Source organism: Quercus robur, chromosome 4 (assembly GCF_932294415.1).
Source record: "Quercus robur chromosome 4, dhQueRobu3.1, whole genome shotgun sequence".
In the NCBI taxonomy this organism is placed as follows: domain Eukaryota; kingdom Viridiplantae; phylum Streptophyta; class Magnoliopsida; order Fagales; family Fagaceae; genus Quercus; species Quercus robur.
In genome coordinates, this window is record NC_065537.1 from 2,535,459 (window position 1) to 2,556,857 (window position 21,399).

The following is a 21,399-nucleotide window of genomic DNA, read 5'->3' on the forward strand; positions in this document are numbered from 1 at the left end:
TCTATTATTGTTCTAGAGATTGGTTTACAATTATTTTTTCATTCTTTGAGAAAACCAAAAGTTAAGCTAAGACATCACCCACAACATTACAGGCTACTTTCTCTGTGTTCTTCCTCATCCATAGTATCACAAAGTGCTCTACCCCTTGTCTCTGGTAAACATGCTGCAAACAGTCCACAACACCCTATAACCAACCCAAACACCATATAGGATGAAATTCCATTTATTCTCTCAGCAGCCACTAGCATCGGACTAAATACACCACCAAACACAAGTGCTTGTCTCACCAACGAAGTAGCTGAGTTCCTCACAGAAGTAGGGAACAACTCTATTGTGAATATGAGTAATATACTGAACGCAGAACAAGCACTAAAGAAAGATACTAGCTCAAGCCCAATCTGCAATCTTGTCCACTCCTTACCTTTTAAAGCACACATGATACTGAAAATCCCACTAATGGTGGTGAAAGCAAGCACAGAAAATTTTCTGTTCAACTTACCTATAAGCAAGATAGTGAACAATGAAGTTGGTATCTCAGATAAGGCATTGAATGTGACACTCAAGTAGAGATTGAATGGCAAGTTTCCTAGGCCTAATGGCATGCCATAGTACACCATTCCAATCCCAAAAGCTATCACCATAACCGGTGACAACCTTTTAAAGGCCCATTTTTTCTGCACCAACATTGTGATAGCTGAGTAAACATTCCCATTATGCCACGTTTCTTGCTCAAACGAAACCTCAGAGAAGCTCAAGGTTGAACCACCACTATGGCTTGGTGGTGCAATGCTTTTCAATATGGTCACTGCTTCTTCTTTACGTCCATGAACAAATAGCCATCTGGGTGACTCACAAACAAAGAAGTGAACTAACATAGAATACAAGATTCCGGGTATAGAAGTCCATAAATAAAGAGATCTCCAAGATGAGCCTTTATTCCAATATGCTATAGCTGGTAGTGATAAAAACCCTATTGTGAAAAAAAAGAATCCTATCACACCCACTTGACCTCGCCACCTTTTTCCCACAAGCTCAATTGTTAACACAAGTGCACAAGTTCCAATTGTTGCACGGCCAAACCCACAAACCAATCTTAAAGCTGAGTAAGCCCATATGTTGGTGGAGAAGACAGTAAGCAAAGAAGATAGAGACATAGTTAGGCATGAGAGAAAGAGCATGTTTTTGCGACCAAGCGAGGAATCAGCAAGTGTGGCAAGAACGAGTCCACCCACTACGCAACCCATGAAGAAAGATGATGCGGGCAAGCCAGTGATAATGGAAGAAGAACACTGTAAGTTCCATTCCGATATGATTGATGTATAGGAAGGCCAATCCCATGCCCATGAATTTTTTGGAATATAGCATATATTGGAGACTGAGTTGCAACCAAATTGATGACTAGTACAGTGCCACGTTGGGTATGCATCAGTGAAGACACTAATGAATGTTTGTTGTGCGTCAAATAGCCATGCAAAGGATAAAAGTAGGATTTGGAAGAATTGGGCCCACCCAAAATCTCCTATATACCTTTCAATGGAGGAATCAAGGGATGGATGGTGTTTCTCTAGAGGTGGAGGGTTGCTTTCTGACTCGGCCGAGTTGGGATGGGAGAGAAGTGGAGTTGAATTGGCCATTTGGAACTAAGTTTATGCAAAGGTAGAGTGTGAATGAGAGGTCCGTGAATGAGTGAAGTCTTTTATAGATGTTTTAGGTCGTAAAGAGAATTTGTCACTTCTACTTCCAACTTCACGTACATAGCATGAAATGTCAAAGATACAAAGTCAATAAAAACAACTCGTCCGTGATGATATGCCCACACCTCACACAATAATTGCTTCAATCACACTAGTTTACATTATTATATCACATATATTCATATTCATTATTGTTACAGAAATATCTACGTTGTCTATATATTTTGACAAATAAAGTAGATGTGAAAAAAGAAAAAGAAAAATAGTGGATGTATGAGAATTATAATCCATTACTAAAGTGAGATGTTATTATCCTATTTTGTAGTCATCTTGAATATATGCAAACACACATTGTTAGAAATACTAAATGAATATTATTGTATTTCTCAGAGAATAAAATATACATGAGTGCCTTTATATAAGAGGTAGAGTGTTTAGTACGATTGTAGTACAAGTATGTGTGCTATACAAGCAAACAAAGCGGGTCTAAAGCCCACTGCCCTATTACATGTTAACACACATAATAGCACATTTGCAAATTACCTCAAGGTAGGTGTGAGACAAACTTGAGGTTGTCAACCAAATCATGAAGGCGTCCCTTAAGATGTGACTTGATGAAGAAATCTGCAAGTTAATCTTTAGAGGAGACTGAGAACAGCAAGAGCACTATGAACAAGATGATAACAGATAAAATGATAATCAATTTCTATGTGTTTAGTCTGTTCATGGAAGACATCATTGTGAGCAATATGAGTGGCACTCTGGCTGTCACAATAAAAAAGAGTAGCAAAGGATGTGGACACACCTAAGTCCTTAAGAGCCATCGTAGCCAAAGGAACTCAGATGTGGTATCAGCAAAGGCATGATATTCTGCTTTAGTATTGGAGCGGGCTACAAGGGTTTGTTTCTTACTTTGCCAAGAAATAAGAGAAGAACAAAAAAGAAAGCAATAACCAGCGGTGGACCTACGATCAATGGGATCTCTTGTCCAATCAGCATCAAAGAATGTATGGAGAACAGGAGGAGACTAAACAAAGTAGAAAAGGCCATAGAAGAGAGTGCCCTTCAAGTATCGAAAAATGCGCAGAACAGTAGCATAGTGAGTCGATTGTGGAGCAGACAGATACTAGCTCACCTAGTGAACAGCATAGGAAATTTCTGGACGAGTGATAGTGAGATAAACTAAGCCGCCAACGAATCTTCTGTAAAGAAAGGGATTAGACAATGGTTTCCCCCCCATAAAGGAGTTAGATGCGCATTAAGTTCAACTGAAGTATCAACAATCTTACTATTAGTGAGTCTAGCTTGAGACAAAAGTTCAAAAGCATACTTGGCCTGAGTAAAATAAAGACCCTCTATGGAATGAGTGATTTCAAGACCCAAGAAGTAACTGAGATGTCTAAAATCTTTCATCTTAAATTACTAATTGAGAAAATTCTTGAGTTCTTGAATGTCACTCGGGTCATCACCAGTTATGATCATATCATTCACATATAGGATAAGCAAAATTGTTCTTTTGTCAGTGCGACGAAGAAATAAGGCAAAATCATAAGGACTGACAATGTAACCCAAGTGAAAAATGGTGGAGCTGAACTTGGCAAACCAAGCTCTTCAAGCTTGTTTAAGGCCATAAAGAGCATGTTAAAGGTGACAAACCTTGTTTGATTCAACAGAGAGACCATGAGGAGGTTGCATATAAACTTCTTCACTAAAATCCCCATTAAGAAAGACATTTTTGACATCCATCTAAAAATGGTCCCATTTATTGGCAGTAACAACAGCTAAGAGGGCATGAATAGATGAGATACGAGCAACCGGAGCAAAGGTCCCTTCATAATCAATCTCATACTTCTGTGTAAAACCTTTTGCAACAAGACGAGTTTTATATTGTTCAATGGACCCATCAAAGAAAGTTTTGATCTTGTAGACCCACTTACAACTAACCACAAATTTCCCAGGAGGGAGAGTCACAAAATCCCAAGTATGGTTTTTATATAATGCATTAAGTTCCTCTTTCAATACAATTTGCCATAAAGGGTCAGTGAAGGCCTCACGATAGGTGTGAGACTCGCGCAGTGTAGCAAGAGCAGTATAATAATGATAGTCAAGTAAATGTGCAAGAATGGATCTTACCCGAGTTGAGTGACAAGGTGGAATGTCTTGTGCAAGATCTTCAGGGGGAGCAGGAGCAGGGGATCCAAGATTAGGGTTGGGTGGTTCATCTTCAACCTGTTCATCTTCCACTTGTTCATTAGAGGGTGATCTAGGAGAGATATAAAAAATATCTAATGGTTGGATAGAGAAGTCTATAGGAGGATCAAGAGTAACTATAGAAGGAATATGTGGCTCATTTGGAAAAAGATCTAAGACAGAGGAGGTAGATAGGGAGGCACAAAAGTGAGAGAGCTCCACAAAAAAGTGATGTTCCCAAAAGACAACATTGCAGGAGATACGGAGACAATGAGAGACAAAATCATAATATCGATACCTCTTTTGAGTTTTGCTATAACCAAGAAAATAACAAAGTCTAGACCAAGGCTCAAGTTTGTTATGTTTATGTGGCTGAAGAAGAACGAAATAGGTAGAATCGAAGGAGTGAAGATGGTGATAGTTTGGAGGTGACCTAAAAAGATGCTCATATGGAGTTTGATTTTGGATAACAGGACTGAGAATGCGATTAATAGCATGAAAAACAGCTTTGCCCCAAAAAGAAGTAGGAACTTTGGTGAAGAGAAGGAGAGCATGGACATTGTCAAGAATATGACAAAGTTTTCGTTTGGCTCTACCATTTTATTGAGAGGTACTTAGACAAGTTAGTTGATGAACAGTGCCATAAGAATGCAAAATAGCTTAGAAAGTATATTAAGTGTATTCAAGAGCATTATTAGATCGAAAAATTGTGATATGTTTGGAAAATTGAGTTTCAACCAATTTTACAAAATTAGAATATACTTGTAACAATTCTGAATGATGTTTAATTTGAAAATTCCAACTATAGCGAGAATAATCATCAATAAAGACAACAAAATATCAAGATTCACCAATACTAGAGACAGAGAAAAGTCCCCAAACATCAGAATGAATTAGGTCAAAGATATCAGTAGACATTGATTCACTAGTGTTGAAAGGAAAAGCTAGTTGTTTTTCTAACTGACATGAAACACAATCAAAATTTTCTGTGAATGCTGAACCTAACAAACCTCTAGTAGCCAAGTGTTGTACCCGAGAGGAAGATACATAACCAAGTCGGACATGCCAAAGTGTAAGGGAAGGAATAGAGGAAACTGCAGTAGTTGTAACAGCAATAGAAACAGGAGCAACAGTTGGATGACGAAGGTTGTCCATGGGAAACATATGTCCAACTCTGGGACCAGTCTCAAGCTTCTGTCTTGTCCTCGGATCCTACATAATACACCTAGAATAATCAAAGGTAATGCGATAACCCAACTCAGCTAATTGTTTCATAGAAAATAAATTGTAAGAAAAGTTAGGAACATTAAAGACCCTAGGAACCGAGAGATTGGACGTCGAGATAGAACCTATATTATGACCAAACATTGTGGAACCATTAGCTGTGCGAATATTAAAAGGGTGTGGTGCTGATAACGCCTTAAAATGTATACTTGTTATATATTTATATGGGCGTTATCTCCTTATTACTATGCTTAATTTGTATAATTAAGCCATGATTTGCATTAGTCCAAACTATTTACCTTTACATAATTTCTTGAATAAAATGCTATTTATTGTGTGTAATTTTCTACTTTCAGGAAATTATGTGAGAAAGATGAGTTTACAGGAATTTGTGAGAGAATGGAGGCCAAACTAGAATTAAAGTGGAACTAAAGGACCATGCTTAAATGTCTAAGGAGGTGCAACTGGAGTGCTTGGATCGTCTACCATGATTGGAAGCTTCAAATAAGGAAAGAAATCAAAGAAGCAGAATCGGAAAAGAAAAAATCTAATTTGAGCACTGATCAGTATTTTGGGCGTATCTCTCTCCTCAAAAATCCAATTGACACAAGGCTAGATGGGTTGGAACCGTGACTTAAATATCTAGAACGTTCCTGTTTTGAGTTTTTCGAAATTCTCAAATTTTGAAGGCCAAAATTAACTCACAAGTTACCGCTATAAACCTGGACGGAAATTAAAATAGTATATGTTTTATTTTCTTTGGACACTTAGACACTAGGGTTTTGAAGGGAGGCTGTGGAGAACGAATTTTGGAGAGAAAACCTTGTATTTTTATTTTCTCTAATGGCAGCCTAAACTCTTTGCTAGGACTAGGTGTTATGTTTCTTCTATACGGTATGAATATTCAATGTGATTCTTTCTAGGATTTTATCAACAACATATTTGATTGTTCAATTAGATTTCTTTTGATGTATTAGTTCTTCCATAATTTCAATAAGTTCAATCATGTTTTTCTTATTGTTTAGAGGAATTTCTAATAGTTTCAAATAGAAATCAAGTTTTAAAGTGAATGGGTTTTTCTGAAAACTTTTCTAACTGCATTATTAATCGAGGTTATCCTGCGTTCTTAAATTGTCTCAGTTCAACCGAATCATAAGTTTTTAATTGTATAAGAACAATCAATTATGAAATAGATATTTTCTTAGATCACAAAGAATTTCATATCGATATAGGGAAACACCCCGATGCCCTAATATTTACATTATTGATTTAAATAAGTTTTTATTATTATTCTTATTAACAATCACCAAGCAAAAATATTTTTCTTCTTCACCCAAATTGTTATTTAATTATATTGTCTTTGAATTTACCCTGCTCCTTGTGGTTCGACCTCAGTACTCCGAGAATTATATTGCTACGGTCTCCTGCACTTGGGAGTGAGCAAGCAATTTTGGATGAACAAGCTAGATATAAGCTGAAACTCAACCCATATAGAGAGTTTTTGAGCCTTACTTTTCTTTGTGAGAGTATATCTTTGTTTGAACTCTTAAATTTCTCTCATATGCTTCAGTTTTTGTAAAAGATCTCTATATTTTTTTTTTGGTTGACTACTGGAAACATTATAGGGAGATATACCATGATCTTACTTATTTTTGTCCTTAGGCATGCTGGTTTATGTGGAATTTTAGGAGATGAGAGCTTAAGGTCATCAATCTTTTGTCACCAGCTAAACAAATATTCAGCCTATATACTCATGGGGGTTTAAGTTTTGAGCAATTGATGTGCTTAGATACCACCATTGTCTCTCTTTTCTTCAAAAAAAAAAAAAAAAAAATTCAAAAAGAAGAAAAAAAAAAAAAAGAAAAGAAAGAGGAGACATACATAATCAATCAATAAATCATTGGTGTCTTACACATCTTTCATGTATTTCAAAAGGCTTATATGGTTGAGTAAAGGTTATTTTGATTCAAGTTGGTTGCTACTGCTATGAGTTGGGTTTGGCTTGAATTTTCTGCATTTGATTTATATACCTCATATTTCAAAGAAAGCAGTTTGCCTTTACCTAGCCATAAGATTATACTACCACTGAGTTTAAAGACCTACTTGATCCTAAAGGTGCACGGCTGGTATGTGTTTGGGATAAAAACTAGGGATGAGAATGATATTAACCTTATGTTTCCAGGAATTCAACATCCTTTCCAAGAGATCTTTTTCCGTTGTTTTAGCGGCTGTTTTTGTATACACATGTGATATTCTTAAAACTTCTTCTTTCCTTTTTGTTCACATGTGATTTGAAGAGAGAAACCATTACTTCTATGTGTGTTCTTTCAGAGTGTTGATGACTTAAGAGAGGTTTTGGAGTAGAGGCTCTAATCTAGATTATTCTTGGTCTATGCATGTTTGGAAAAGCCGGTTTGATTGGACGGGCTATGCACACACACACTCCAAAAGTGAAGCTAGTGAAAGCTCTTTAATATGATGAATAGTATCCCAACTCAAAAAATTGAAAGTTCATTTGTATGATATAATGATAAAGTAGACTAACATTTGCTGTAGGAATTTTCAGGAAACCTTTGACTTTTGTGGGTAGAGTCACTGCAAACCCTCACGAGAGTAAACTCATCCACGAGGGTGACCTAGGGGTTCAAATATTTGCTGCACATGGGAAGTGCAGTCGTGTAGCCTACGAAAGTGGCTTGTATTTTAGTTTTAATTTTTTCACTTTTAGTAGACATGGGTGCTTTGTGGATTGCTAGGGACTAGCAAGATTTAAGTTGGGGGGTGTGATAACGCCTTAAAATGTATACTTGTTATATATTTATATGGGCGTTATCTCCTTATTACTATGCTTAATTTGTATAATTAAGCCATGATTTGCATTAGTCCAAATTATTTATCTTTACACAATTTCTTGAATAAAATGCTATTCATTGTGTGTAATTTTCTACTTTCAGGAAATTATGTGAGAAAAATGAGTTTATAGGAATTTGTGAAAGAATGGAGGCCAAACTAGAATTAAAGTGGAACTAAAGGACCATGCTTAAATGTCTAAGGAGGTGCAGCTGGAGTGCTTGGATCGTCTACCATGATTGGAAGCTTCAAATAAGGAAAGAAATCAAAGAAGCAGAATCTGAAAAGGAAAAATCTAATTTGAGCACTGATCAGTAGTTTGGGCGTATCTCTCTTAGCAAAAATCCAATTGACACAAGGCTAGATGGTGACAAAATATTGATGGCCTTAAGCTCTCATCTCCTAAAATTCCACATAAACCAACATGCCTAAGGACAAAAATAAGTAAGATCATGGTATATCTCCCTATAATGTTTCCAGTAGTCAACCAAAAAAAAATATAGAGATCTTTTACAAAAACTAAAGCATATGAGAGAAATTTAAGAGTTCAAACAAAGATATACTCTCACAAAGAAAAGTAAGGCTCAAAAACTCTCTATATGGGTTGAGTTTTAGCTTATATCTAGCTTGTTCATGATCCATGCATATCCAACATCCAACCATCCACTAACCTGGCTATTGTGCTCAAAAGTTTCCAATTGTGCTTTTCATGAAAGAGTCTTAATATAGCAAATAGTATAACCAACTCAACATTATTCATTCTATCACATGACATAAAAATAAAGCTTATAACTCTTCTGCATTCAAAGTCAAGGTTTTTTTTTTTTGGAACAGAAAGAAAGAAAAATAATGCAAGGTGTAGCAAAAAGTTTAAACCTCTCCCCCCAACTAAAATATTGCATTGTCCTCAATGTATCAAAGCTAAAATAAATTCAAGTATAAAGGGAAGAAGTTTACCTTAAGCATTTACTTTTTTTTTTTTTTTTTTTTTTTTTAAATTTCTTTCACACTTGCAAATGTTAGCTCACAAAAAAAAAAAAAAACAAAAACAAAAAAAACAAAACAAAAGGCTAAAAGAAAATTAAAACAAATATGGTACAACTTCATAAGGCTCTTTCAGAGTTCACGTAGCATCCCAATAGGAAGGAACCTTCAGTGACATAGTCTCCTCCTCTGGTATAACTCCCCCTAAGAATGGTTTTAACCTTTGTTCATTTATTTTCAAAATCCTACCATCTCTAGGGTCCTCAACTACTACAACTCTTTGATTAAACACTTCCCTTACAATGAAAGGGCCATCACATCTAGGTTTTAACTTACCTGGGCCTAAATATGCATATTTAAGACCACCGGGCAGCGGCTTAAGCTCCAGTTGTGGTGCCTCTTCACTTGGATGCACGAGCTTTTTTTCATTTTCTAGTAGCTCCTCAAAGCAAGGCTTCCACCCTTTATTAATTGCCATCTTCTGTTGTTCTTCCAAAACCTGTGAGGAATCCAACAAAGAAAATTTTCAAATACATGAATATCACATTCTAAATCATAAGAACCAACAGAATTATTAAGAAGAGTTCCAAGAGGATCAGAAAAACAATTCTTATTAAACTCTTCTTGAACCACCACCCCAATGAGGTTCACATAAGCACAGTCATCATCCTCATGTGGTTGTTTAGCCACATGAAATATGTTTAGCTCCAAAGTCATGGAACTAAAAGTGAGTTGCATTCTCCCATTCCTGCAATTAATTAAAGCATTAGCTGTGGCAAGAAAAGGTCTACCCAAAATAATAGGGGTATGAACATTAGGATGTAAAATAGGTTGGTAATCTAGAACAATAAAATCAACAGGATAATAAAATTGTTCAATTTTTACCAACACATCCTCAACAATCCCTTTCGGCTCCCTTACAGAGCGGTCAGCCAACTGTAAAGTTATTGAAGTAGGTTTTAACTCCCCAAGTCCAAGTTTTTGATATACACTGAAAGGGATCAAATTAACACCTGCCCCAAGATCTAGCAATGCATGCTCCATGATGTAATCTCCAATAGTACAAGAGATTGTTGGACAACTTGGATCCTTATACTTTGGTGGGGTCTTATGTTGGATAACTGCACTTACCTGTTCTGTTAGGAATGCGGTCTTCTTCACATGATGCTTTCTCTTGATGGTGCATAGGTCCTTAATTACCTTGGCATATGCAAGCACTTGCTTGATAACATGCAATAATGGCAAATTTATCTTGACTTGATGCAAATGCTCTAATATCTCAGATGTGGTGTCCAATTTCCTAGGTAATTTTAAGGCTTGTGGAAATGGTGGAGGGATTAGGCAGTTTCAATTTCACCAAATCCAAGTGACTCAGTTTCATCCTTCTCTTTTTCAACTGGGGTCTCCTTAGATTTCTTTGTTACTAAAGGAGAACTTTTATCAATCTTTTTACCACTTCTCAAAATGGTCACAGCTTTTACTTCCTCATGTTTATCTTTAGAGCCAATTTTTAGATTTTGATTGATGGGATTAGGTTGAGTTTGGGAAGGAAGCTTCCCTCTCTCTATCCCACTCAATGAATTTGTAAGCCTAGTTATATGACTCTTGGTCTCTCTTACCTCTTCATCTAGCCTAGTGAGCATGGATTCAAACTTTTGATTTTGCTCACTTTGCCTTTGAATGAAAGTACTAAGTGCATCCTCCAAGGAAGGTCTAGATGAGGATGATGATGATGCATGTGGTGAATTAAAATTCCTTGGAGCAGGAGGATTCAACACATTGTCACTCTTATAACTCAAATACGGATGGTTTCGCATATTTGGGTTATAATTGTTAGAATATGAAGAATTATTTGGCCAGTATGAATTAAATGCATGTACTTGTTCTTCTGGCACATTTAAGAATGATGAAAGTGATGCACATTCATTTGTAGCATGGTTTATCTCATGACAGATTTTACACACCTCCATTGGGTCCTCTCTAAAGGTAGCACTAATACTCTTACTTCCTTTCATTTTGAGTGCCTCAATTTCTTTAGTTAACATGCTGATTTTTGCACTTATGTTATCATCTTCCCTCAACTTGAAAACACTTCCACTAGAAGTGGCAGTGTTAGTTCTAGTCCTATCAGTGGAGTCCATTAAGCTAGGTCCAGTCCATGTGTTAGAGTTTTCAGCTATCTCATCAAGATAATCCATTGCATCTTCGGGTTCTTTTTGTAAAAAGTCCCCTCCGCATGAGAGTTGAATAAACTGTCGGTCCCTAGGTGTAAGTCCTTCATAAAAATAGCTAACCAACCTCCAATCTTCATACCCATGAGTTGGGCAAAAATTGAAAAGATCTTTGTACCTTTCCCAAGCTTGGTATAAGGTCTCATCTTCTCCTTGGACAAAACTAGCTATCCTTCTTTTTACTTGCTGGACTTTGTGGGGAGGAAAATGTTTCCTAAAAAACTCTTTGGCCATCTCCCCCCAACTACTTATAGACCTAGGTTTCAAGGTGTAAAGCCAACTTCTTGCCTTATCCTTAAGTGAAAAAGGAAAGAAACGTAACTTAGCAGTCTCAATAACATTTTGTGCATAGAAACTACTAATTACCTCTTCAAAAGCTCTAACATGGACATAAGGATTTTCATTTTCTTGTCCCCTAAAGTTAGGAAGTATTGCTAATAAACCTTGTTTCAGTTCTACATGTGGTGCATTAGGTGGAAACATGATGCATGAAGGAACAGAATTTTGTGTAGGATGCAAAAATTCATACATAGTTCTTCTATTCTCCTCATGATTATTACGTGTTTCATCACCCATAATTGATGAAGAAGGTGAAGGCAAAGGTGTGTCAAAAAGATTACCAAAGTAAGTTTCAAAATTTTCTAATCTGCCTCTCTTGTTTCTAACCCAAATGCTCATGCAACAATGAATGCCAATCAAATAAAATAAATTAAAAACAAACAGAAAAATAAAAAAATAAAATAAAAAAAGGGGAAAAAATGGAACGAAGTTACCAATAGAAGAATTTCCACTGGTTGTGCTTTGCTCCCAAAAATTGCCTCTGAACACACAGTAGCTCCCCGGCAACGGCGCCAAAATTGCTTGCTCACTCCCAAGTGTAGGAGATCGTAGCAATATAATTCTCGGAGTACCGAGGTCGAACCAAGGAGCAGGGTAAATTCAAAGACAATATAATTAAATAACAATTTGGATGAAGAAGAAAAATACTTTTTTTTGGTTATTGTTAACAAGAATAATAATAAAAACTTATTTAAATCAATAATGTAAATACTAGGGCATCAAGGTGTTTCCTTATATTGATATGAAATTCTTTGTGATCTAAGAAAATATCTATTTCATAATTGATTGTTCTTATACAATTAAAAACTTATGATTCGGTTGAACTGAGACAATTCAAGAACACATGATAACCTCGATTAATAATGCGGTTAGAAAAGTTTTCAGAAAAACCCATTCACTTTAAAACTTGATTTCTTTTGATGTATTAGTTCTTCCATACTTTCAATAAGTTCAATCATGTTTTTCTTATTGTTTAGATGAATTTCTAATAGTTTCAAATAGAAATCAAGTTTTAAAGTGAATGGGTTTTTCTGAAAACTTTTCTAACTGCATTATTAATCGAGGTTATCATGCATTCTTGAATTATCTCAGTTCAACCGAATCATAAGTTTTTAATTGTATAAGAACAATCAATTATGAAATAGATATTTTCTTAGATCACAAAGAATTTCATATCAATATAGGGAAACACCCCAATGCCCTAGTATTTACATTATTGATTTAAATCAGTATTTATTATTATTCTTGTTAACAATAACCAAGAAAAAATATTTTTCTTCTTCATCCAAATTGTTATTTAATTATATTGTCTTTGAATTTACCCTACTCCTTATGGTTCGATCTCGGTACTCCGAGAATTATATTGCTACGATCTCTTGCACTTGGGAGTGAGCAAGCAGGTGCATGTTAAGTTAAGAAAATAAGGATGAGTGAGGTGTAATGCGGTTGCAACAAACATAATCCATAAGCCAAGAGGAAGGAGACATACTAGATGAAACTGAGAGAGAAGAGGAATAAGATGCGTTACCAATCATACGAACGGTATTAGCAATGATGTTTTGAAGGTCAACTGTGGAAATGGTGATAGTGGATCTGGAAGACTTGGACTTTGTGGAGATGGGAGCCATTAGTTGCATATGCTCAGTGTTAGCAATAGTAGTAGTAGAAATGGAAATAGCTAATTTGTTGCGTTGATAGCAAGTTTCAATATTATGGCCAAAACATTTGCAAAAATTGTAAAAATTGTTTGTTGGATTATCAACAACGATTGTTGTAATAAAAAAGAAGATTTGTCCTTATTCTTCATTTAGAAGAAAAATATACGAAAATGAAATCTACACAAAAAACTGGGTAAAGAGCACTTGGACTGCAAAAAATCAAAGTCAACGATCAACGGTGTGGTCAACGAAGTCAACGGTGTTGACATCAACAAGATGACGCAAGCAGGTGACTAATGCTGATGTAAGCGGACTAAATGATGATGATGTGGCAGTGATGACGTGGCTTGATGACATTACTAAGGCTGACGTGGCATAGATGACATAATCGATGACGTCAGTAGATAGGGTTTTGGCACGTGCAAGCTCGTGGAGGCATATGATGGTACCACCAAGACTTGTAGGGGCAAGTGGAGGTGCATGACAAGTCCGACGAAGACAATTTTTCACAAGCGAGCAGATCGAAGAGAGTACTTTCTGATGGTGCAATCTATGGTTTGATCGGAGAAGCAAAAGCGGTGGTAGCGGCAAGGCAGTGGTCTTTGATGTACTGTAGTCGCAGTGGAGGCAGCGTTGACAACGACGACTGTAGTGGATGACACCCAAGAAGACAAGACTGCTTTAGAGCGGCACACTAGAGGATTAGAGCAGTGGCTCTAATACCATGTTAGAAATACTGAATGAATATTATTGTATTTCTCAAAGAATAAAATATACATGAGTGTCTTTATATAGGAGGCAGAGTATGTAATACAAGTATGTGTGTAGTACAAGTATGTGTACTATACAAGCAAACAAGGTAGGCCTAAAGCCCACAGCCCTATTACACGTTAACACACATAATAACAAATTTGCAAATTACTTCAAGAACAGAGCATCGTTATCTTGTTAGAGTTAGTAATGACTCTTGCAATTAAGGTTGTCCATGGGTCGGTCTGGGTCAGGTTTGTGCCCAACCCGTAACTACCCGACGGAATTGGGTGGCCGAAAATCTCACCCATTGTCGACCGATGGACTGGTTGGATTGGGTAGATCAAACCTTCAGCAGGTGGTGGACGGGTTAGTCAGAGTTATTGTTCAGAGAAAATGATGAGGAAAACCCAAATCTAGTGAAAATCTCATCGGATTTGATGAGATTTTGCCAGATCTAGTCAAAATCTCATCGGATCTACCTGATATCTCACTGGAATCTAGGTTTTTTTGCTTGGATTTGGAAATTTTTTTCACCAGAATCTAGATATTTTTCGATCAGTTTGGGTTTTTTGGGTTTTGTGGGAGGGAAACCAAAACCAACTTGCTGGAGTGGTTTTCTAGCGGTGAAGGCCTGCCACTGACCACCGGAGTAGTCGGATCGGATTTGGTTGATTTCTTTAGGTGGGTCGGATTTTCGGATGTGTTTGGACAGTCCTACTTACAATATAGGATATTCTCCATTTCAAAAGATTCATTTCATGATTAAAATTTTATTTATTAGATTTAACAGTGTACAAAATATCATATCATTTAAATAATTTTTGAGGGATATTATTTAAAATTTTTAAATGACCTGAAATTAGGAACAGGGGGGCTTAGTCATTATTTAAAAATCCCCATCGAGTTATAATATTTGTTAAGATAAGCTAGTAAAGTTAAAACACAGACTTAAAAATCTGGCTTTGGTACCATTTGGAAATTTTTGTTGTTGTAAATCCTCTCAAATTATTGTGAGGAGTAAGGACTGCATATTGGTCATTATTATTCTGTTTTGGGTACTTTAGGACTATATGTTGGTGCTGCTCAATTATATTATCATTGTAGGATCCATATATTTATTTTTTCAAAAGAAATAAAACACATACAGGATTGTAACTTATAGGTAAGTAAATATTCTTATTTATTTTTATAAATAAATTAGTAGGAAGAACTAAATCTTGTGGAAACTACGGAATTCAAAGATCTGTTGCCAAATATGCAGTGGTAAGCTAATCATTGCTGTTTAGCCACTAGCTTAAGGAATTATATATATATATATATATATATATGAAAGAGAGTTACACAGGATTGATTTGTAAATCCTCAATTTCCTCATATACATTTTACTAGCTTAAAGCATTTTTTTTTTTTTTTTTTCGGAATTGTTTATAAATAAAAATAAATAAAAACCAAAGCCGTTTAATATATTTGCTCTTATCTACACCACTTTTTCTTTTTTAATATCATTTTTTATAGTTAAATAGTGGGGGAAAAGATTGTGGGATTAAAAAAAATTGTCATATTAACGAATGCCCTTAAGGTAATGGTTAACAATTCATTTTAAGAAAATTTTAACATCATTTTTGTGAAAAATGAAAAAAACTATCAAAACATTAATTACTTTTTTTTTCTATAAATTTTTTCTAAAAATAGATTGTTAACCAATGTCTTAAGGATATTCATTAGTATTTCCCTTTAAAATATATATATTTATATTGAAAAGTAAAAAAAAAAAAAATATATATATATATATATATATATGTAAAAAGAAATGAAAGGGAGAATATTATCAGTCTTTGCATAACTGTGACTCACGACTTTGTTTTTTGTTTTCGAGCGAGTAGCATGTGCGCCAAAGAAATCCCAGAGGCTAGATTGATTAAATATTGAATTTAAGAAAGCAACTTGTCTCTATCCCTTGCTAGAATCGTAAATTTGCGTTTGGGAGCTAGTAGTTATCAGTTGGCTTATTGCTTAAATTATGTATTATTTGTAAGTCTTACGTAAATACGGATTTGTGAGTCTTAATGTCGGTATAACCTTTTTCTTTTTGTCCAACAAGTTAGGTAAAGTAACTGTTTGGGAATCCTACCTTATGATTCTTGTACAAAGAAGGATGCTTTTTGCCTATTGCAGGTCCCAATTTACTTTTATGTTGCTATAGTACTTTAAAATATTATTTATTATTTGACTAAGGCATTAATCGATAATAAATAATATTTTATTCAACTTTTAATTTTTATTTAAAGTATTTTGAACAAAAAGTTTTCAACAAAATATTAAATAAAATGTTCCCAATACATTCATGAATTTGAAAATGGGCTGGCAAATATTCCTAACTAAGGTTTTTTAGCGGCGGATCAAATTTGGACTTCCCTTTATACCATGCCAGCTTTGTCATGAATCATTTTCTGCCGACTGGTGTGATTCATGCCCAAGGAAAAAATAAAAATATGAATGGGAAGAATTTTATTTTAATTTCCCTCATGTCAAAAGGCCTTTAAAATGTGAATATATAAATGAACAACGTATAGATATGGTGCTACTAAAGTTTTTGTTTTTGTTGATTACATTATACTTATTCATTGATTTGGAGTACCAACTAATTATCCTATGATAGTTTGTCTCTTCTTTTTTTTTTTTTTTGTTGTTGTTGTTGTTGTTGTTGTTGTTGTTGATTACATTATACTTCAGCTAACTCTTATTTACTCCCTTTTATTACCCCTCCGTCCAAACAAGCTGAAAATATTAACTAACCAAACCCCCAAGTGCGATGCTTATAAGTGTTATCCATTAAATGACACGCATTTTTGTTAAGTAAATTCCTATGGAGGACCGAATAGTTTCTGAAAGAGTGGAAAATCAAACAAATCCTTAAAGTATTTAATAAAAGAAAATAGAAATATTTGGAATGACACAAAACGTTTGACATTTTCTTAAAGATGGCACTCACTCTCAGTCAGAGCCACCCATTATTGTAGTAGCAATATATTGAAACCGTAATCACCATGGTAACGATATGTGTGTAAAGTTGAAGAGAACATAATAAATAAAATTATTAGCTGGAATTGTATAAACAATGTAAGGGTCCTATTTTTATGTGTTAAGTATATTTGAGATTAAAACACACTTTTTATCTATTTGAGTCTTAATTTTTAGTGTGTTCAAGAAAATCAAGAAGTTATTCTACAAGAGGTATTATTAAAGATACAAGAACACTCAAAGAACTACTCAAGAAAAGCTAGAACTACACATCTCAATACCTCCTTGATAGCTACCGTTCTATCAAGATTTAATGAACCTCGATAGATAGTTCGACACCTCTTGATCTATCGAGTTTCGATTATTTTAAATTCCAATATCAATTTTCTACCCATGATGACAAGGCTTCCTAGGGTTTCGTGTATTAGGGTTTCATGTATTGGGGTTCTAGAGCATAAAAAAGCTATTTTATAATCGTCATCATATACATACACAGAGAGACATACACTTTTAATAGGAGTTGTTGCGACTTTTTGTGCGCCTTAGGGTTTTGTGCCGGATACTTCTAGATCTTTAAGCATGGATTGAACAACTCTGCTAAACTACAACAAGCAACAATTGTTGTGGTGTTAGTCACGTACTCGAATCTGTGCAAATGAGAAATCTGTACAAAAACAAGTTGAATTGGGCATTGGAGTTGATACTGGCATAGGTCAGTAGGTTCTACTATAGGTTGATACTTTGGGACAATTTAGTTGGGGTAAAATTCCTTGCACTTGTAACCACTTGTTTCTTGATTAGTAGATTCTTCAGGAGTGGTAACCTGAAATTCACTTGGTGAGTTTTTTGCCTACAAGGGTTTTCCCCATCATGATCAAATTGCCGTGTCAAGCTTATTTTCTACTTCACTTAATTTAGTTTGGTGATTTGCTTGTGCCTTAATCTAATTTGCATGTAATTTGACTAATTAATCAATTTTTGGTAATTGAATTAATTAACTAGGATCAATATATAACTCAACAAACAACTTAACCTTGGTGGAATGAAAACTAGTAAGCACATTTGCCATCGAGATGAACATGAATTTTTAAAAGTATAATGATTATCCAACATAGTATTTACGTACAAATTAAAATCGTATTTTCAAAACACAAAACACTATTTCACTGATCTACAATTATCACTGAAATTTTTTTTTCCAAACACAATCTCGATTTCAAAAACTGTGTGCAACAATAATTAACATTTTGAAAATGTCATTCCTATGGAGTGAGCCTTTCACATCATTATAGTGTATTTTCTCATACTTGCTTTGCATTTATTTGGAAATTACTAAAGTATTAAAGTAACGACTAAAGAGCACTCCCAAATGTTAGGGTGTTAGGGAAGAGAGGTCTCTTTTACTTTATATCCTGTAATCTTCAAGATAGACTCAATAGATTGCAATTGGTAAGAGAACTGTGTCTTTTGGTCACCAGGGAAAAAGAAAGAAAAGAGATTTGATGGATTTGTTAGGGATGGGCTGAGCAGGCCATCAAATTAAGACATGTTCCACTTGTCATGTTGAGCCCAATATTTAGTCTGCCCAAAATAAAACCTAGAAAACAGAAGCTTCTGTTTTAGATTTTCTTTCTTTCACTCTTTGTAGGTGCCTTAATCGAGTTTGGACCTATAATCGTCTGAATCTTCATTTGGCTCCATTTGTGGAAAACATGTATTTATCTTAGACAAAATTTGTATGTGTAATGACCCAAGAAAAATCATTAATCATATCTATCTATGTCATACCCCAAAAAATGTTATTTTTTTCTTAATATTTCCATATACAGGTGGCGGTTCCATGTTAGAGAATCCATAATTCACTATTTATTCGAGTGCATTCAATTAGTGCTGATAATCTATTGTAAAATGACCATAACTAGCTTCTTCTAGATATTTTAAATTGTAAACATTTAGATACGTTGCTTAACATATTGTATTGTGTATAGTATAACTTGACTCACCTTCCCTTAAAAGTTACCATGGCTTTTGAGTGGAATTGTGTTATGTCTTTGTATTATAACTCCTTTCTCTCTCTTTTGTATGTGTATGCGTTTGTTCCTCATATATATATATATATATATATATATATAACTTTCCCTTTAATATTTTTTGAGATAATTCTAGAATTAAGTTAGAAAATGAATTAAAAATGGTAAGGTTTTTTATCAAGTTATTTTCTTGATCATGGGACACTCTGGTGTCATTTGTTTTCGGTCCACACCAATCTTAAACTATTATTTAAAGAACAATAAACTTATGCTCAAAGAAAAATAGGAAAGAAAAAAAATGTAAGTAATGATTATGATATTATATAAAATATTTAGATTTGAAAAGGTGCAAATTAAACAAAAAAAAAAAAATTGTATTATTCTTTCTTGCTTTACTCATATATTTGGCCATTCTTTTAGGTCCTTCATAGTTTGTAGTTCAACAGTGAAAATATTCTGCACAAATGGACGGTGGCTTTCACCCCTCCTCTTATTTTCATAAACTGTGGAGAATTCTGTCAAATTGGGGGACAGACAGGACCGGATTTCTTTTCTTTGAGCTAATAGTATTCTCACGCTTCCTTATTTTCTAACTAAAAAGCATAACTCTTCTCTACTGCTTACTATGCACGCAGGCCTAGCAACCAGTCATTCAAATACAGACTGCTAGAAGCCTAGAAGTTAAGGGCTTAAGACCACCAGTACTTAAACGATATTTCTGCATGCAATAGTCATCTAAGCATTAGCACAACTATTCCAATATGGAAGTGTCAAATTCTAACCAAGTAGTCCTCCCCTCAATGTCTCTAGATGAAACAATTGAACAAATTATAGGACGTTTTGGGTGTTCACAGTTCATGCAAGCTATCCTCGTATCAGTACCAGCGTTTTTTGATGCACAACAAACATTCATTAGCATCTATGCTGATGCTGTACCAAAATGGCATTGCAATACCTTTGATACATCATGCAACCCAAAATCCAATATTTGTAAACTCCCAAGAAATTCTTGGTCTTGGGATGAACCTTCTCATTACTCAATCATATCAGACTGGGGTCTTGAATGTGCTAGTTCATTCATCACATCCCTTCCTGCTTCATCCTTCTACATTGGCAGCCTAATTGGTGGCTTCACTCTTGCTATACTTGGTGACTTTTGTCTTGGTAGAAAGAATTTGCTTTACCTCTCAAGCCTAATAATGTCCGTGACCGCGCTTCTCTCAGCCTTCTCAACAAACATTTGGATGTACTCGAGCTTGAGATTTGTAAGTGGACTTAGCCGTTCATCAGTTATAACATGCACTCTTATTTTGATAACAGAAAGAATTGGAAAAAGGCTGCGTAGCCAAGTAGGGACAACGGCCTTTTTCTCTTATGCTCTTGGGTTATTATCCTTACCAGCTGTAGCATATACTAATAGAGGTTCATCATGGAGAATCCTCTTTCTCTACACTTCCATTCCAGCAATCTTTTACTATATCATAACTTATTTCTTTGTCTATGAGTCTCCTAGATGGCTTTTCATGCAAGGGCGTGACAAAGAAGCCATTGCAATATTGAAAAGAATTGCATCCATAGAAGACAGAATTTTGGACTCATACCTATCCAACATTCACCACAGGCAAGAAATACCAAAGGTTCATCCTTATAAGTCCATGAAGGACTTATTTAAGAGAAAATGGGCTTTGAAAAGGATATTAGCAGCTATGGTAATTGGTTTTGGCGTTGGAGTGGTATACTTTGGCATGTTACTTGGGGTAGGAAATTTGGATTTCAGCATTTATTTGAGTGTCATATTTAATGCCTCATTGTTAATACCTTCAAATTTACTGACCTTGTTCTTTATATCAAGATGGAAAAGGAAAAGTTCATTGTTTGCCTTTTGTACAATAAGTGGCATATGCAGCATAGTCTGTGTCATTGTAGGCAAAGGTAGAAAAGGCATACAAATTGGGCTAGAACTAGCATCTTTCTTTAGCTCAAGTTTGGCATTTAATGTGTTGATAATATTCACAATTGAGTTGTTTCCAACAAGTGTGAGGAACTCAGCCACATCGTTGGCTAGGCAAGCTGTTGCGCTTGGTTCAGTGTTTGATCCGGTATTAATTTCAATAGGGAGGAGAAATGAGTTTCTATCTTTTGGGATTTTTGGATTGACAATATTGTTGTGTGGGTTCTTTGTGATCGTTTTGCCAGAGACAAGGGGTAAAGCTCTTTGCAACACCATGGATGAACAAGAAAGCAAAGATAGTACGATGGTGTGATTTATATAAACATATAATGCATGGCACCTCGGAGCTATATATAGAGCAGCTTATTTGTTTCTTTTCTTCTTCTTTGGGTTGTTTTGTTGTTGTAGTTGTTGTTTCTATCTAGTTTCAGCTGCAAATAAGGAGAGTAAGGGATATAACGAATGGTGCATGAC

General features: G+C 35.1%; 3 protein-coding genes across 3 annotated transcripts; 1 reads left to right on the forward strand and 2 right to left on the reverse strand.

The window, feature by feature from the left end:
- Window positions 1-1,644, reverse strand: LOC126724338 (organic cation/carnitine transporter 3-like). The gene has a single exon (XM_050428921.1). The coding sequence runs from the start codon at window positions 1,632-1,634 to the stop codon at window positions 87-89; it is 1,548 nt and encodes a 515-aa protein (XP_050284878.1). The 5' UTR covers window positions 1,635-1,644; the 3' UTR covers window positions 1-86.
- An 8,635-nt stretch (window positions 1,645-10,279) lies between these two features.
- LOC126720239 (uncharacterized) lies at window positions 10,280-11,749 on the reverse strand. The gene has a single exon (XM_050422556.1). It carries the CDS (start codon window positions 11,747-11,749, stop codon window positions 10,280-10,282), a length of 1,470 nt encoding a protein of 489 aa, XP_050278513.1.
- A 7,901-nt stretch (window positions 11,750-19,650) lies between these two features.
- On the forward strand, window positions 19,651-21,300 carry LOC126720337 (organic cation/carnitine transporter 2-like). Its single transcript, XM_050422673.1, has one exon. The coding sequence runs from the start codon at window positions 19,736-19,738 to the stop codon at window positions 21,236-21,238; it is 1,503 nt and encodes a 500-aa protein (XP_050278630.1). The 5' UTR covers window positions 19,651-19,735; the 3' UTR covers window positions 21,239-21,300.
- The last annotated feature ends 99 nt before the right edge of the window (window positions 21,301-21,399 follow it).

What these genes read in the sequence shown, in the direction of transcription:
- LOC126720239 (XM_050422556.1), bottom strand. Translation starts at nt 11,749, where the DNA reads ATGGGTGATGAAACACGTAATAATCATGAGGAGAATAGAAGAACTATG.
- LOC126720337 (XM_050422673.1), top strand. Translation starts at nt 19,736, where the DNA reads ATGGAAGTGTCAAATTCTAACCAAGTAGTCCTCCCCTCAATGTCTCTA.
- LOC126724338 (XM_050428921.1), bottom strand. Translation starts at nt 1,634, where the DNA reads ATGGCCAATTCAACTCCACTTCTCTCCCATCCCAACTCGGCCGAGTCA.